Source organism: Maniola jurtina, chromosome 12 (genome assembly GCF_905333055.1).
Source record: "Maniola jurtina chromosome 12, ilManJurt1.1, whole genome shotgun sequence".
Taxonomy (NCBI): Eukaryota; Metazoa; Arthropoda; class Insecta; order Lepidoptera; family Nymphalidae; genus Maniola; species Maniola jurtina.
In genome coordinates this window covers 7,743,126-7,760,000 of record NC_060040.1, presented here as the reverse complement: position 1 = coordinate 7,760,000, position 16,875 = coordinate 7,743,126, and the positions used below count along the sequence as shown (strand labels likewise).

Genomic DNA, 16,875 nt, shown 5'->3' with positions numbered 1-16,875 from the left:
TGAAGTAGGCCTTGTATTAATTGAGTCACCTTACACAGTTGCTGTGCAAATTGTTAGTGAATCTTAGCTGGCATAAGACAGCCTTAAGTGAGGATTCTCACTTAATCCTCTTGTTTGAAAGTGACAGAGCCATACCTGTAAAACATGCAACAGAGATGAAAATATGCAAAATAGTTTGTTTTTTTTTGTTTTCGTGCTAAGCTAAGCAATAATGTGAATGAAGGACCAATGCAATAAACACAAATTACAAGCATTAAAAACAAAACAGTTTTATGAAAAGGATATGATTCCAAACTGAAGTATCGCTGAGCTTTAACGCGTAGGAATTCAAGATAGGGGCTTAAAAGAGCCCTGAGCTCCTTCACAGGGTGTTCCAACTTCAAGCTAGGTATATCCGGTTTGAGGTATTCTATGACGGCTTCGAGCGCCGTGTGCAATGCTGTGGCGGTGGTTTCCGGTGTGAGCGGAGTGGTGGTTGTACATGATTTCCGCAATTCCAACATGCGGCTAGTGACGCGGGCACATAGTGTGGAGGGTGCTTTATTTTTACGAAGTGCTTCTGTTGTCTGAAATACAGAGCGATTATTTAAAGCTTACGAATTATTGTGAAGATTCTTCAGGATGCGAACCATCTCTATGCCAAGTTATATTATACCCACAACTTCAGCCTTGTTGATTTTGATTTTTAAAAATCCATGGGGGAACTCTTTGATTTTCGGGGACCAAAAGTACCCTGTGCCCTTTCCCGGAATGTAAGCTATCTCTGTACGTTTTGTTACCCGACTACGGCAAAGCCGAAAGGAAGGGTTATGATTTAAACAGTCTATGTATGTATACATATGTTTGTATCCAGATTCTGTGTTCCACCATAGCTACTAAACTACTAGGCCGATTTTGATGAATGAGGTGTCAATCGATTTGTTGTAAAGGCCCGGGTGACATAGGCTATATTTTATACGACAAGTGTAAATTAAAAATTTTCAACACCCCCGACAAATCATTTTCAAATAAATAATTATGTATAATGTATATCTAGGCAACGTCCATCTTGACAGCTTGACATTATTTTGTCAATTGACACTTGAATATTATGAACCTAAGGGTTATCTAACCTTTTTTTCTACAAGAAAACTAGAAAATAGCTGATAACTCTTAAACGGCTGAACCAATTTTTTTGGATTATAGCTAAGAACACTCTCGATCAAGCCACCTTTCAAACAAAAAAAAGTAAATTAAAATCGGTTCATTCGTTTAGGCGCTACGATGCCACAGACAGATACACAGATACACAGACACACAGATACACACGTCAAACTTATAACACCCCTGTTTTTGGGTCGGGGGTTAAAAATAAATCGGCCAGACAGATGTTACATCAAAAAAAGTGAGCTAGTGTGAGAGTAATAGAGTTTATTGCTAATGTGTCGAGTGGGGTGTGAAACGAAAGAGGAGAAAATTCTGAGTTCATTAATATAAATATAGTTATTAGTAAAATTTACCAAGCGACAGAAACCCCATTTTATTGTTTTTTCTTTTTAGTTTTTTTTACTTATACCAAGTCCGGTTGTTTCATTTTTCCATAACCGGGTCATAGTTTTTTCAACTTTTTTTTAATTAAAACATCGACTTTTCCTTTTTGAAAGCAGAAATAAGTAGCAGATTCTGTTACCTTTCTCAATGTCGCTTCCAAAGAGTCGAGTGTATTTGGTAACACATCCAAATTCCTTTGCAAAAGTAGCCGTCGCAAGTTTGATAAAATCTGACTGGACATATGTACTGCAATGCCAACTTCTCTGAAATATCATGGTTTATGTACCTATTTATAGCTATAGTTGCTATTATAAAAGAGAATTTCTGTTTTAACTAGCAACTTCTGATTGTTTTGCATGCAATATAAAAGGGAGGAAATTGTCTTGATTTTATGACAAATAAAAGTAAAATATCAATAGTTTCTTAACACCACTTTACACTACAAGATTTAAAACATGTACTCTACATGTCATTAAGTATGTATTATTGTTGTTGTTTTATCACACCAAAAATAAGTTGTGAGAGGTGTTTAACAAAAAAACTTTACTACTAGATTATTACGACGATTGGATTATTACGGAGGTGGGGGGAAGGGGGAGGGGGGCGTTACCTCGAGTCCATATCAACGAGTACGGCGAACACGATTCGCGGCGCGATTTCTGCCACGTGCAGGGAGTGCGGCGCGCACGGGCTCACCGCACCACCGCCGCACAGGTGCACGATGGCGCTGTTCTCCTGTGACAGCCCTGCAATATACTCCCATTTAGTGCCACACCCACTAGCGCGGCACGTCGCCTGCTGCATGTCGCACGCTTTTTCTATCAGGTACAACAGGACGCAGCAAAAAACTAGCTAACAGAGTTGTTCACATATGGAATAAATTGCCCAAGGATGTGGTTATGTCAAGCTCTGTTAACCAATTCAAGAATAGATTGGACAAACATTTGGAAAACTCGAAACACTTCTGATATAGACGCATCAGCGAAAGTTGCTTAGTCTGTTATAAATAATAGTGTGTGCGAAAGTGTCTGCCTACTAGATTTACACTGCCCATCTGTTTAACGGTTTTTGATGTTTCATACAGAAATAGCTTGCACCCTAGGGAAGGACATAGGTTACTAATTTGGTCCATGGATATTAAGAAGTTCCCACAGGATTCTCAAAAATCCTAAATTGACAGAGATAAAGTTATGGGCACCATCTATTTGGTACAGAGATAGCTTGCATCCTAGTGATGGGTATAGGCTACTTTTTATTCCGCAATATCAAATTGCGTCCACAGGATTAGAACCAAACTAAATCCAACAAAGTTGCAAGCATTATCCAGTTTGATATATAATTTTAAAATACTTAAACCTAACAGAGAATATGGATTTTACGTATTTTGGAAGATCCTCTACATTTAAATAATCTCTAAGAAATAATTTATTTTTGACATAGCCGGCAACATCCCTATGTGATACTTACAAGGTAGATGAGCATTTTCATTCGTGGAGTCCGTATTCCGTAACTCTTTCCAATACTCCTGAGCGGCGATACATTGGACACTGAGCAATATCAAATCTGGCGGCATGAGATCTTCACATCCGCGGCTAGAAATAAATCCATACTGATTATGCAAAATAAGGTTGATGACTACTAAGTACTAGTCCAATCAGCGACTTTTTATCAAACGTCAATAAAGGGAGCTTGTATGAAATACATATTTGACGTACTCTTTTAGTTAAATCGATAATTTAAAATGGTTAGCAAAAAAACTAACAGCAGACGTGGATTTTACGAATTTTGGAAGACCCTGTATTTAATAATTACATACTAAGAAATAATTATATTTGATATAGGCATCGTTTGGCATTGTCTCTCCGTTTAACCGATTTTGCTGAAAGGCAAAGGATAGTTTGCATTCGGGAGAAGGACTGGCGACTTTTTGACCTGAAAAATAAGAGTTCCCACTGGATTGTTATATAAGATTTTTTTTCCAAAACCCACTTATTATGGGAGGTCTAGAACAAAGTGGGCAACCACTAGTTATATATAAATATTTGATTTTCGGTCTGTCTATCTAAGACAGGGCACATCATCTCATCAGTTATACAAAAATAAGGAGCCAATAAACCAACAAACAAGTTATTATAACAAATTCGTATTTGTGTAGAAAACAATATTTACTAGTGACCTGGAATACAAAGCCAGCATCTTGTCCCCTACAAAGAGTAGCATGTGGTAGTGTTGGTGGGGAGAGCACTTTATCTCTTTTGAGACTGTTCTCAGAGCATTCAACGCTGCTGCAGTGGCTCCACTCTCTCCTATCACCCCACTGGCGCCTGGGATTGAGTCACCTTTATCTCGACTCTCTAGCAGTACTGACAACCATTCTTGATATGTTGAAGAATGTAATCTGAAAAAATAAGTTACTAGAAGTGTGGTGCGATGTCACTAAATTGTGAGCGTTTTGTAACATGAAGTTAATTATGATTACCTACTTACTCCTACATTAATATTTTCATGTTCACATTTTATAACATTGCCATAAACCAAAAATAAAAACAATGAATATTTTATCTTATCAATCATTATTTTTATTTGTAAGTAATTCTATAGTGTGAAGAATACAAGTAAATCAAAAGAAAATGAAATGTAAATAATGTTAATTTATATAGACTTACAAATTGATATTTTGGCCACAAATATGCTGCACAAGGGTTTTACAATCCAGCAGCTCCCGATGAGCATCATCTACATCATCCTCACTGATGATCATGAACACATGGTCAAGCCACTGTAATGTACAAAAAGGCTGATTAATTAATTTATCAATACTATTATGGCAGGCGTAATGGTGATCTTTCTAACCCCCAACCAAAAAAGAGGGTGTTATAAGTTTGACGTGTGTATCTGTGTATCTGTCTGTGGCATCGTAGCTCCTAAACTAATGGACCGATTTTAATTTAGTTTTTTTTTCGTTTGAAAGGTGGCTTGATCGAGTGTTCTTAGCTATAATTCAAGAAAATCGGTTCAGCCGTTTGAAAGTTATCAGCTCTTTTCTAGTTATTACTGTAACCTTCACTTGTCGGGGGTGTTATAAATTTTTAATTTACACTTGTTTATTACATAAAAATATTTTATTGCATAAAATTAAATAATGCTTAAAATCTTAAGTTCAATGTTTAAAAGTAGTGTACATTAACATACTAAAATAATTAATGATTAAATCAAAATGATTAAACTGAATTTATTAAAATATGTGGATGAGGATGTGGGTACTTGCTTTATAACAAATAGTGTTAACTAGCACTATCCATACAAATATTATGGCCCAACTGCTGAACCGATTTTAGTGTTTGGTACACACATGGGATACATGTCCAGGACGGACATACTCTACTTTTTATCCCAGAAATTCAAAGAGTTTCTACGGGATTTAAAAAAACCAAAATCCACGCGGGCAAAACCGCGGGCATCGTCTAGTCATTAATAATAATATTAATAGATGCTCTTCTAAACTCTGAATGTTATTTTTTAGAACATGCCCATTCTGAATGTAAGTGTAAGGTATCTATTACACCCGCAATATGCACATTTGTTGTATTTATTATATTAGGTTTATTCGAAAAAATGCAATCCTAATGATTAGAGTCAAAGTCAAATCATTTATTCAAATTGGGTACTATTGCACACTTTTTGATTGTCATTGCTGAATTTGAAAAATAATGATGTAATGGTGGTAATTAATTATATAACTTAAAACTAAAGCTACAAGGGCTCCAAACGCGCCCAGATCTGAGAAGAGAAGAATGACGTCACTGATGTGGTTTTAGGGTTCCGTAGTTTAATCCTGCGTGCCATGAAGGATTGTAGGAGGCATAGTGTAATTACAACAAAACATACTTACAAAATTTTAAAGACAGAAGGTAGGTGAATACATACCTCATCAAATACTATAGTAGTGTTATCTTTACATTGCATGGATGTGTATGTGTTGCTGAACTGGGCTGCCATGACCCTCTGCGATGTAATGATAGGCGACAGCAGCTGTGATATGTGATGACTGTCCGTAATATTGCCATCCTTTTCCTTATAAAAAAATTATATTCTATGTCTCAAATAATTTCTGAAGCTTAATGAAAAGTTGACTTCCTTTCATGTTAAGAACATAAACTAAAATGGATAGATAATAATAATTTAGGTATCAGACAGATAATATGTCACCAATTTTAAGGGGCATTTAATAGAGAACTTTCCCTGATAGAGGCATGGAATAGAAAAATATAATATTATAAAAATATTTAAGTATTTTGATTTGGTAAGAGTTGGACAAGAGTATGAAATCTCTACCGACACTATAAATAATGCAAAATTATTTGTTTGTTGGTTTGTACTTCAATGACGCCCTAGCGGAGCAACAGATTGACCTGCTTTCTTACATAGATATAGTTGAAAACCTGGGGAGTGATATGCCAGAAATCAAGGAGTTCTCACGGCATTTTTGAAAATCTAAATCAACGCAGACGAAGTCGCGGGCATCAGCTAGCAATTTATAAATACTTATTCAAAAATCTTCACCGATTTTTTTTAACTAAAGTAAATAAGGTTTTAGAGTGCGGCTTACCTGACCATTAAATGTTTTCATCCGAAATAAAAAACTTTCATCCCATTTAGAAAATAATAAATCATTTACACTGTCAAATATCAAAACTGCCTTCATTTTTTGCATGTTGACGTGACTCGGCTACTAAAAGACCTAAGTGCCATGAAAAGCGAGCTTCAAAATATTCGTAGTGAAACTGTCTCGAAAACTGAATTTACTCAATTTCAAACGAAAATCAGCTCGGATATATCTCAGCTTCTGACTTGTACTAAAAAACCTGACCAAATTACGTCCCCGAAATCCCGAGATCCAAGAGTGACACCGAAGAAAATAATTTCAACACCGTCTGATAAGGATGCATTGTCGCCTGTACTTGTACCACAACGCAACCGTGCGAGCTCCATCGAGACCGTGTTCACTCCGACCTATCGTGATATTGTGCAACGTCCGCGGCGGCAGGCGAGTACAAACTTTATGCAAGCGCGCCGTTCGGGTCACGATCGCGTGGCATCGAAAAATCCACTGACCGCTCGTGAAGCGAATATTGCTACCTCCTCCGTCGTCGACGACGATTTTAAGTTAGTGATTCGTAAGAAAACTAAGCTTAAAAATATGCGTGGCACATTGCAGAACTCGGCTCGAATTCTAGTAAGCGAATCTAAAAGTGCCATTTACTTGTCTCGGGCTAAAAAGAGTACGACTGACGACGACATTAAAAACCATATTAAAGACATGAACCAAGAATGCTACAGCGTTGAATTGTTGAAACAAAATCATGACGTAGATTTTAATTCTTATAAAATAGTGGTTCCTAGCAGCCAGCTGAGAACCTTCTTGAATAGTGACTTTTGGCCTAAGGGCTTAGTGTTTCGTCGCTTCAGAGATCGTAATGCGCAAAGCGCTGCCGCTACTAACAATAAAATTAATGGATAGTACGCCTAAAAATAATAATTACATAACCTTAGCGTCCTTTAATTGTAAGTCTGTAAAACGGTCTGCGCCGCATGTGCGGTACTTATGTCAAAAGGTCGACATAATCGCCCTCCAAGAAACTTGGCTGCTGCCTCACGACATCAATTTCGTAAATGAAATTGATAAGGATTTTAGCTGTTATTCGAAATCTTCGGTAGACACCTCTGTCGGCGTGTTGCGCGGCAGACCGTACGGAGGGCTAGCGTTAATGTGGCGCAGATCAATCTTTCCGGATGTCACAATAGTGGATTGCAATAGTGATAGATTAATTGCTGTTAAAATTAGGACCCATAACTGTGATATGTTAGTATTTAGTATTTATATGCCTTGTGATAGTGATAAAGTAGATGATTTAATCGAATTTACGAGCTGTCTGTCGCAACTTAATGCTATTGTTAGTGACAGTAACATAGAAGTTGTTTTTGCTTTGGGCGATTTTAACGCGCATCCCTGCGCCCGCTTCGGCCGGGAACTTTTTGAATTTTGTTCGGCCGAGTCTTGGGTGTGTGCGGACGTAGATCTACTAGGGTTGAACTCTAATACTTATACTTTTATGTGTGAATCGAGTGGCTCAAGAAGATGGCTCGACCACTGTTTAGGCACGGAGGCGGCGTTTAGAATAATAAAAGGTGTAAGTGTTGTCAATGATATAAACTGGTCAGACCACTTTCCGCTGCTGATAGATATAAATATTGACGTCATTGTAAAAAAAGTAGAATGTAATATAGGCAATACCCGTAACAATAGCAGAATTCTCTGGAATAATAGAAATCTCGACCAGATTAATCAATACGGAGAATTTTGCTATAGAGAATTAAAACTAGTTACCTATCCTAGTCATTTCGATAGCTGTGATAAAGATAACTGTGATACGTTAGAGTGTAAGTTTATTATTGACAATATGTATGATGATCTGATAAGTGTTTTACAGGCCGGAGCCGACTTAAGTTGTTCTCGCACCGGTGCAAGACAAAAAGGTAGACAGATCGCTGGTTGGAACTACCATGTAAGATCAAGTCATGAACAAGCTCGACTTTATTTTAGATGGTGGATTGACGCTGGTAAACCTGACCATGGACTTATATATGAAAATATGTTAAAATTTAGAAAAGTATTTAAAAGCAAATTAAAATGGTGCCAAAGAAATGAAGAAATGATAAAGATGGATATAATAGCTGAAAATAGGGATAAAAAGAACTTTCCAAAATTCTGGAAAGCCACTAAAAGCCTTCAACATAAAGATGTCCTACCTGTGTCGGTGAATAATGAACAGGACCCGAACAGAATCGCTGACATGTTTGCTAATCATTTTAAAGTCCAACCCATGGAAGTAGGTGGTGAGCAAAATGCTGAGGCCATTGCCTCCGATACAACCTTACAGAAAAAGTCATCTGGCGATCTAAATAATATTTTTACTCCTGATAACATTGCGAAAACTGTAAGATGTATAAAACGTGGGAAATCTCCGGGACACGATGGCCTCAGCATTGAGCACATACTCTATGCCAGTGATGAAGTTTATCGGGTCCTGTCCATTATATTTAAGTTATGCTTAAAGCACAGCTACTTACCAAAGGACCTTATGAAAACGATAGTAGCCCCCATCGTAAAAAATAGAACCGGCGATCTGTCTAATCTTACCAACTATAGACCCATATCGTTAGGCACTATTGTCGGAAAAATACTGGAAAGGCTCTTACAACCCGAACTGACTGGGAACTTTAATATTGACGATGCTCAGTTTGGTTTTCGTGCTGGACTCTCTACAGATTCAGCCATTTTAAGTCTCAAATATACTGTGAACTATTATGTTAATAGGGATACTTCAGTATATGCATGCTTTTTAGACCTAAGCCGGGCATTTGACCTCGTTAACTACAAAATATTATGGCGTAAACTTGATGGTCATGTACCGAAAAAATTAATGAACTTGTGGAGATTTTGGTACGAAAACCAAACCAACTACGTAAAATGGGGCGACGCACTCTCTAGTGAATATAGGCTAGAGTGTGGCGTACGTCAAGGAGGGCTGACGTCTCCGGATCTATTTAACCTCTACATCAATGACCTTATTGGGAGACTGAGAAGTACCAAAGTCGGTTGCCATATTGGTAACGTCTGCGTTAACAATTTGAGCTACGCTGACGACATGGTGCTTCTCAGCCCCTCAATAAACGGGCTTAGAAAACTGCTCAGTATTTGTGACCAGTTCGCTAAAGAACATGGCCTCAAATACAATGTAGCGAAAACCGAAATGCTCATTTTCAAAGCGGGTAAGGGTCCGGAGACCGTTCCGCCGGTATTTTTGAATGGGTCGTCAGTTCGGGTTGTTAAGAGCTTTAAATACCTGGGTCATATTCTAACAAATGACATAAAGGATGATAAAGATATGGAGAGGGAGCGCAGGGCTCTCTCGGTGCGGGCTAACATGATAGCGCGCAGATTCGCGCGTTGCTCCGATGACGTGAAGGTGACGTTATTTAAAGCTTTTTGTCAATGTTTTTACACATGTCAACTGTGGACAAAGTTTACCAAGCGCAGCTATAATGCGCTTAGGATACAATATAACAACGCCTTCCGCATCCTAATGAAGCATCCGCGTTTCTGCAGTGCTAAAGCCATGTTTGCTGCGGCGAGGGTCCCTGACTTCTTCGCCATACTCAGAGCAAGGACGGCTTCCTTCTGGGAAAGACTAAGACACAGTACTAACTCCATCTTGTGTGCTGTTAACGAAGATCTGAGTAATCCTTTTTCTAAAAATTGGTCAAACCTGCATCGGTGCGACAACAACAGCTTTATTTAGATTAGTTTACACTATGTATATCTACATTAAGCTGTATATTATTTTGTGTTTTCTTTTTCTTTTTGTTTGTTATGGGTTGTCTTGTGACTTATATTGCCTGAAATAAAAATTATTATTATTATTATTATTATTTTAATTTAGGTATTTAACTGAACTCAAAGTTTAAACTGAAGTCAAATGTATTAGAGGGTTTTATTTTACTTTCTTTCAAAAATAAAATTATTACCTAATTTACAAGTTCATTTAATTTATTTAACAAATCTAATTTATTTGCTCATTATTTGTTTCTCATTTGGTTACAGCATTTTTTTCCAACTGGCCCACAGCACGCCCACAGATTAATACCAAAGAGTATATAGGTAAACACTACGTTCTAATTAATTACAAAAATTAGAGGATACTAAACTGAAAACCATAGAGATCACACTAATATTATAAAGGCGAAAGTTTGTGTGTGTGTGTGTGTGTGTGTGTGTGTGTGTGTGTATGTATGTTTGTTAGGTACTCCTTCACGCAAAAACTACTGGACGGATTGGGCTGAAATTTAGAATGGAGATAGAGTATACCCTGGATTAGCCCATAGGCTACTTTTTATCCCGGAAAATCAAAGAGTTCCCACGGGAATTTTAAAAAACCTACATCCACGCGAACGAAGTCGCGGGCATCAGCTAGTAGTATATAAACATTACTATACTCTTTGCCAAAGAGTATGTACCACAGACCAGTAATCCGGAGTTTTGCGGAGTATGTATAATATTGCTGGACTTCGTCTGTGTTGGTGTTAGCTGGCGGGCGTGCTCTGCCTTCTTGGAGTGTTTTTTTTTTGGTAAAACTGACTGGAAAGCGCTTTAAGGGGGTGCCGTGCGTATGTCGGCGAGCGCCGGCACCGACGGGATCCATACTTGAATAGTTTCCCTAATTTGTTACAAATAACTACAAACTTGACATTGGCTAATCTTTGTAAAGCCAAACGAGAGAGAAAAAAAAAAATATTGCTCCATATGGCTCCAGATCGCACTCCAGAGATTACTAGTCTATGCAGATTACTGGTCTGTGGTGCTCTGGAGGTCTGTGTCTGTGTCCAAGGCCGTAAATAAATAAAAAAATCTTAATCTTGACTTTAAAATTTAAATATACTGATAGACAATTAAATTACTTTAAGTACATGTAATACAGCTTAATAATATTTAAATTTGTTCAATCTATTATAATTTTAAATTGCTGTTGTGTATCATAAATTCGCTAAGTTCTAATTAAAAGTTATATAAAAAATAAAAATTGTTATCGTAATGAGTAGAAAGCAGAACAATCTGGTCTGTGTTCAACTATTCCGTTTACCAAATATTTTACTTTGTTTACTCGTACGTCTATCATGATCAACCCATCGCCAGCCCACTACTGAGCCGAGGTTTCTCTGAATGAGAAGGGTCTAGGCCATAGTCCGCCACGCTGGCCAAGTGCGGATTGGCAGACTTCACACGCACCTTTGAGAACACTATGGAGATCTCTCAGGCTTGCAGGTTTTCTCACGATGTTTTCCTTCACGATTAAAGCACGTAATATTTATTTGGTTAAAATGAATAGGTATAACTTCCAAAAGTTAAAACTTAGACCTCCTGAATAGGGGGTGGACGTCTTAAGGTTTCAGTCATCATTCATTCAATCAATCATTAAAAATATTTTTTTTTTTTTCAGAAAAAGATTAAATCTTTGTGTTATCTGACATTGGGAGGATCCCTCTCCTACCAGCTGATTTATTTTAAAAAGGATTTCAATGGTTATTACGATACTTTCTTACGACCACTGAGCCAACTTCTCGATCCCGAATGGGCTCATAAAATCGGTGTTTCAGCTATTAAATATGGCATTTTTCCACAAGAAAGTTTTCAAGATCCAAATGTATTAGTGAGTTGATTCTTTCTTATTATTAAAATTCATTCCAGTTTTGGCCGAAATAAGGCCAACTCTTGGTAATATTGTCCAATATTTAGCTTTTAATATCTACAGCATTGCAGTTTTAGTGTCCTTTACATCCAAGCATAAATTAAACATATTCTTCATTTCCAGAAAACAAAATTCCTGAAATATGAACTTAGTAACCCAATCGGGATAGCAGCTGGCTTTGACAAACATGGTGATGCTGTCACAGGCTTAAGACGCTTAGGATTTTCAATTGTAGAAATAGGTTCTGTTACACCGGAACCACAGCCTGGCAATCCAAAACCACGAGTATTTAGACTACCAGAGGACAATGCTGTCATTAATAGATATGGTTTTAACAGTGAAGGACACAATGGTGTATTCCAAAAAGTTAAAAATTTAGACAAAGCTTTGCTGCAAAATGGACTGTTAGGAATAAACTTGGGCAAAAACAAAAACTCCATTGATGCTACTCAAGATTACATTTCAGGCATTAAAAAGTTTTATGATGTAGCTGACTACTTTGTGATAAATATTAGCAGGTTTGTTAATTATTATAAAACAATGATAAATTTTGAAATAAACTTTACATAATATACTTTACAAACATACATATCAAAAATTGCAGAACCAGGCTGGGATTGAACCGGCGGTATCCTTCTGCTATTGCTGCCTTAGGGTGGTTTTAGTATTTTTATGACAGCTGATGTAAATTTTTCGATATATGTATTTTTTTAACCAGCTAAACAACTGGTAGTGACATCTAGTAGTGCGCATTACTGTTAACAATCTACTTTTAAAGATCTATGTTACTATATTGTAACTATAATGTAATTTTAATAATAAAATTATGAATTTTATTGTTATTTCAGTCCCAACACACCTGGGTTAAGGTCATTGCAAAACAAAGAAGAGTTACAGAAACTTTTGGCTGCAGTCAATAAAACATTAAATACATTACAAACAGAGACAAGACCACCCCTTCTTCTAAAACTTGCACCAGATTTAAGTCTGGAAGAAATTAAAGATATTGTAGCAGTAATTATGAAAAAAGATACCAAGGTTGATGGTCTTATTATTGCTAACACAACAATAGAAAGACCTTCACTTATAAACAAGGTATATGCTAGTGAAGTTGGGGGCCTTAGTGGAAAACCTTTAGCTAATAAATCTACAGACATGATAAGAACAGTATACAAACTAACAAAGGGTAAGTTTTATTTACAACAAACAATTAAAACAACAAACACTAATAAATTTTAGGGTAAGGGTATATCATAATTGATATTGTATTTTTCAAATATAAATTCACAAATATTAACAGCATAATTATTCATAGGAAGATAAAGTGCATGCAAAACAAGTAGCCCAATATGAACACAAGGCATATGACTGTACATTGTACAAAAACAGATCTCAACTGGCCTTGTGTATTTGGAACTTCTTGTGTGAGCTTGAAAATCTTGGCAGGCTGCCATGAAGTTGTTTATTTAAAACTGCTAACCTTGATTTCTAAAAATTTCAATTTTGTTTTAGGCAGCATTCCTATAATTGGTGTTGGTGGGGTGTTTTCTGGCCAGGATGCATATGACAAAATATTAGCTGGTGCCAGTGCAGTACAGATATACACAGCTCTTATTTATCACGGCCCTCCTATCGTTACCAAGATAAAGACTGAACTTGCTGAATTGTTAATAAAAGATGGATATGGTAATGTCAGTGAAGCTGTCGGTAAAGGATTGAAATGATTCACAATGTTATGTTGCCAAAATAATTTTATTACATGGTATATAAATATTATAAACTTTGGTTTGTTGATTTTATATACAATTCAATTTAAGGACACACCTTGAATATTTCAGTTTATTATTTTATCTTCTTTCCCTGAAAAAGAAAGGCAATATTAAATATTCAAGAAAGATCCCTTGATGAAATCAGCTGTCATCTTAAGTTTTACCGAGTATTTTGCATTTTGGCAGTTGTGATTGTAGATATTGCTTGCATCCATCTAGATCTGATACACTTGACAAACTGAAGAGAATTAACGTCTGTAGATTTTTTAACACCTTAATTTCCTTAAGCCCTTGATCTCTGACATTTACACATTCTGAAACTTGGACATGTGATAATGTAGCAAGTCCATATGAAAGTCCCTTCATTGCTCTGTCATCAATGTATTTGTTATTATGGAGAATTATTCTTTCCAACTTAGTGCAGCCACCTGAAAGAAATATTGCATTGAACATTGAAATACACTAAAGAAATACATATTTATATTGGTATTACACCAATCACCTGCTTGTTGTGACAGCAATGCAAGCTTGTTAATAAAGTCCTACCTAAGTACAGCTCTCAGCAAATTTTGGCTGCTGCTTCGATTGTGCTGCCATAAAGATAGCAGAGAGCTATATCTTTTGATTTTACAAATTAAATGATCACAATATTATATTATGAAAACCTGCTGAGTGTAGCACAACAAATAAAATAATTACTTGGCTTATGCTTTAAAATAATTTAATCTTTTCATACTTAAATGAGAAAATCCATAGTGTGATATTGATGAATCAGTCCCATCAATCTCAACTATTTTTGGCACAGGCTGTGATTCTGGTGGAAGTGAATTATAATCTTCAAGTTTTTTTCCATTTGCCCATACAACTTTTCCACCATTACGAAGCACCCATTCAGCACAAGCTCGATCAGGGCCTAGCGATTTAATACGTTCTGGATCTGGCTTATTAAACATCATATTTACATACTCCCAAAAAAACCTAACTGGTTGAGTCTTAGGTAATGACAAATTCTGGACATTGAAAAATACCTAAAAATAATGTGAAGGAATTAACAAGTTATTAATATATTTACCTACAAGTTAGGTACAGAAAATATATCATAAAATCGTACGCCTTTCATTGAATCCTACTTACTTTTCGTTGCAAGCAAAACATTATTGGAATTTTGCTATTAGCAACATAGATATGATTAGCAACAAGATATTAACAGCTTGGTGGGATACTATTGCTATGAATAGATGTTTTTTTACGTCAACACCTGAGTGTCTAACATATTACCTATTGTTGGAAGAGATATAAAGTACGAAATATAATCAAGGAATTACTATTAATATCAAAGAGAATATAATCACTACGTTCTAAAATAATATATTAATAATTTAATTCAAACCCTATTTTTTAAAAAAAATTCAAAAACACATCAAAGAGTATGTACAAAAGAATTAATCACTACAAGTCCGACAAGGCTCTCTTGGCACTTGATTGACATTGACGAGCAGTTCTAGTATCGACTATTCTCACAAATTAAACTAGCGGCACGCTATGATGGCCGGTTTGACGTTTGTCCGCTCATGAAGTTCCGTATTAATTGATAACGACTTTGAAGGAAATAATTGTATTACTTTATTGACGATAGTGATGTGCAGAGATTCATAAATTTTATCGAATGTAGTTTTAGGTTTAGGACTCAAAATTTATTTATTAAATTGATTTCTTAAATGTATACAAGTGTAGAAAAATCAGTTTGCACCATTTAAGGGGTGAATGTACTTGTGAATATGAACAATTTTCACTATGTGGACAAACCTCTGAAATCGCAAAAAAATATCAATAAATTTTTAAAAATGGAATCTAATACGATCGTCACATAGGATCGCTGGCTAGCACAACTACTACCTCCGGCAAACTCGCGTCAATGCTCAATGCAAAACAAAGCAGTTTCGAATTGACGTTGCTTCGAAAAGTATAAACTGTCAGTGCAATGCGATTGTGATATAGTTTTGACCTGGCTTTGGATTTCAAATATTGATACTGCATTACTGTTGACCCTTGCTCGTTAATTTGGACTCTGTTCAAGCCCTTTGTTGTGGATTTCGTCGATATGACCGAACGTACGCAGAGAACTGTTCTAAATAGTCAGACACGTGAGTTCGTAATACGCCTTCGTAACTATTTCTATCGTGAAGCTCAAAATGGAGGGCCAATTTTACCTATAACGTCAGTGGTTGAACGCGTAGCTGATGCGCTTAATATTGGACAACGAACTGTTAGACGGATAACTAAAAAAAAATATGGCGAGACTGGCACAGAAGAAAATAAACTTCACACACCAAAAAAGAGAAAACGAGCAAAACCAGTCGTAGGCATCGATAGCTTTGATGCCGATGCTATCCGAAGACATGTTTACGGTTACTATTTACAGAAGGAGTATCCAACAAGAAAAAAGTTGGTGCATTCACTGAAGGAAGCTGGATTATTCTTCGGTGGGGAAAGTTCTTTAACGAAGATTTTGAAGACCATTGGATTTCGATACAAAAAATGTAACAAACGCAAAATATTGATGGAAAGATTTGATATAGCGATGGCAAGGTATACTTTTTTACGGCAAGTGAAAGAAATCAAAAATTGGCAAAATGTTGTGTTCTTGGATGAAACATGGCTTAATGCTAACCATACTGTAGGCCGTTCTTGGAACGATGACACAGCAGCATCTACTTCCAAAGTTCCTGTAGGAAAAGGATCGCGACTTATAATTTGTCACGCCGGAACCATCAACGGGTTTGTCGAAGGTTCTCTCATGGCTTTTGCGTCAAAAACCACTGGAGACTATCATGAAGACATGAATGGAGAAAAGTTTACTGAATGGTTTACCTCAATGTTGTGTAGCCTCCCTGAACCATCTATTATAATTATGGACAACGCCCCATACCACTCGATGCAAATTGACAAGCCACCTGCCCAATCGCAAAAGAAAGCTGATATCGTCGCATGGCTTCGTAAAAATGGCGTAGATGCAAACATGAATATGTTAAAAGCGGAATTAGTACGTCTTTTAAAAGAAAACAAACCAACCAAGATCCGATACGTCATTGACGAAATAGCATTAGAACATGGGCACAGAGTTATACGGTTACCGCCTTACCATTGTGAGTATAATGCGATTGAGTTGGTGTGGGCTCAAATTAAGGGATATGCTGCAAGACACAATACAGAACCCCCATTTACCACAAAAAAAATGCTAAAATTATTAGAAGAAGCTTGTGAACATG

At 36.5% G+C, this 16,875-nt stretch overlaps 3 protein-coding genes and 1 long non-coding RNA gene across 7 annotated transcripts in view; 2 read left to right on the top strand and 2 right to left on the bottom strand.

The window, feature by feature from the left end:
- The window catches only part of LOC123870368 (Hermansky-Pudlak syndrome 1 protein homolog), a 12,178-nt gene extending 1,944 nt beyond the window's left edge, over positions 1-10,234 (bottom strand). The window contains exons 1-9 of one of the 2 annotated variants that reach the window (XM_045913648.1): positions 10,025-10,234; positions 6,140-6,235; positions 5,458-5,604; positions 4,197-4,309; positions 3,707-3,928; positions 2,998-3,122; positions 2,141-2,276; positions 1,670-1,793; positions 286-566 (exon numbers count right to left, since the gene is read on the bottom strand). In XM_045913648.1, the coding sequence (XP_045769604.1) occupies positions 286-566; positions 1,670-1,793; positions 2,141-2,276; positions 2,998-3,122; positions 3,707-3,928; positions 4,197-4,309; positions 5,458-5,604; positions 6,140-6,235 (1,244 nt within the window). In that variant the 5' untranslated portion in view covers positions 10,025-10,234. The remainder of the gene's footprint in view (positions 1-285; positions 567-1,669; positions 1,794-2,140; positions 2,277-2,997; positions 3,123-3,706; positions 3,929-4,196; positions 4,310-5,457; positions 5,605-6,139; positions 6,236-10,024) is intronic. The other variant, XM_045913647.1, reaches the window with a different exon arrangement.
- LOC123870393 overlaps positions 1-16,875 on the top strand; it is a 28,381-nt gene that overhangs the window by 11,391 nt on the left and 115 nt on the right. Inside the window, exons 2-3 of one of the 2 annotated variants that reach the window (XR_006797069.1) lie at positions 2,383-2,542; positions 5,702-5,714. This is a non-coding gene — a long non-coding RNA (uncharacterized LOC123870393). Of the gene's footprint in view, positions 1-2,382; positions 2,543-5,701; positions 5,715-16,875 lie in introns of those variants that run through there. The other variant, XR_006797068.1, reaches the window with a different exon arrangement.
- Positions 10,736-13,614, top strand: LOC123870375 (dihydroorotate dehydrogenase (quinone), mitochondrial). Of its 2 annotated transcripts, none has more exons than XM_045913659.1 (5): positions 10,736-10,960; positions 11,589-11,798; positions 11,961-12,355; positions 12,686-13,023; positions 13,350-13,614. In XM_045913659.1, exons 1-5 carry the CDS (start codon positions 10,895-10,897, stop codon positions 13,559-13,561), a joined length of 1,221 nt encoding a protein of 406 aa, XP_045769615.1. In that variant the 5' UTR covers positions 10,736-10,894; the 3' UTR covers positions 13,562-13,614. The 2 variants fall into 2 exon arrangements, with proteins under 2 accessions (XP_045769615.1, XP_045769614.1); XM_045913658.1 differs by lacking the exon at positions 10,736-10,960 and adding an exon at positions 11,067-11,206.
- On the bottom strand, positions 13,571-14,990 carry LOC123870384 (ATP synthase subunit s, mitochondrial). The gene is made up of 4 exons (XM_045913670.1): positions 14,741-14,990; positions 14,343-14,634; positions 13,771-14,034; positions 13,571-13,697 (listed from the first exon to the last, which is right to left on the bottom strand). Exons 1-4 carry the CDS (start codon positions 14,759-14,761, stop codon positions 13,672-13,674), a joined length of 603 nt encoding a protein of 200 aa, XP_045769626.1. The 5' UTR covers positions 14,762-14,990; the 3' UTR covers positions 13,571-13,671.

Bases quoted from the DNA above. Each gene is read 5' to 3' on its own strand.
- LOC123870384 (XM_045913670.1), bottom strand. From the start codon at position 14,761: ATGTTTTGCTTGCAACGAAAA. The intron at 14,635-14,740 runs GTAAGTAGGATT...CATTATTTTTAG, and splicing joins TGTTTTGCTTGCAACGAAAA to GTATTTTTCAATGTCCAGAA. The intron at 14,035-14,342 runs GTATGAAAAGAT...TATTTCTTTCAG, and splicing joins CTATGGATTTTCTCATTTAA to GTGGCTGCACTAAGTTGGAA.
- LOC123870375 (XM_045913659.1), top strand. From the start codon at position 10,895: ATGGCTCCAGATCGCACTCCAGAGATTACTAGTCTATGCAGATTACTG. The intron at 10,961-11,588 runs GTCTGTGTCTGT...TTTTTTTTTCAG, and splicing joins TGGTCTGTGGTGCTCTGGAG to AAAAAGATTAAATCTTTGTG. The intron at 12,356-12,685 runs GTTTGTTAATTA...TTGTTATTTCAG, and splicing joins TTTGTGATAAATATTAGCAG to TCCCAACACACCTGGGTTAA.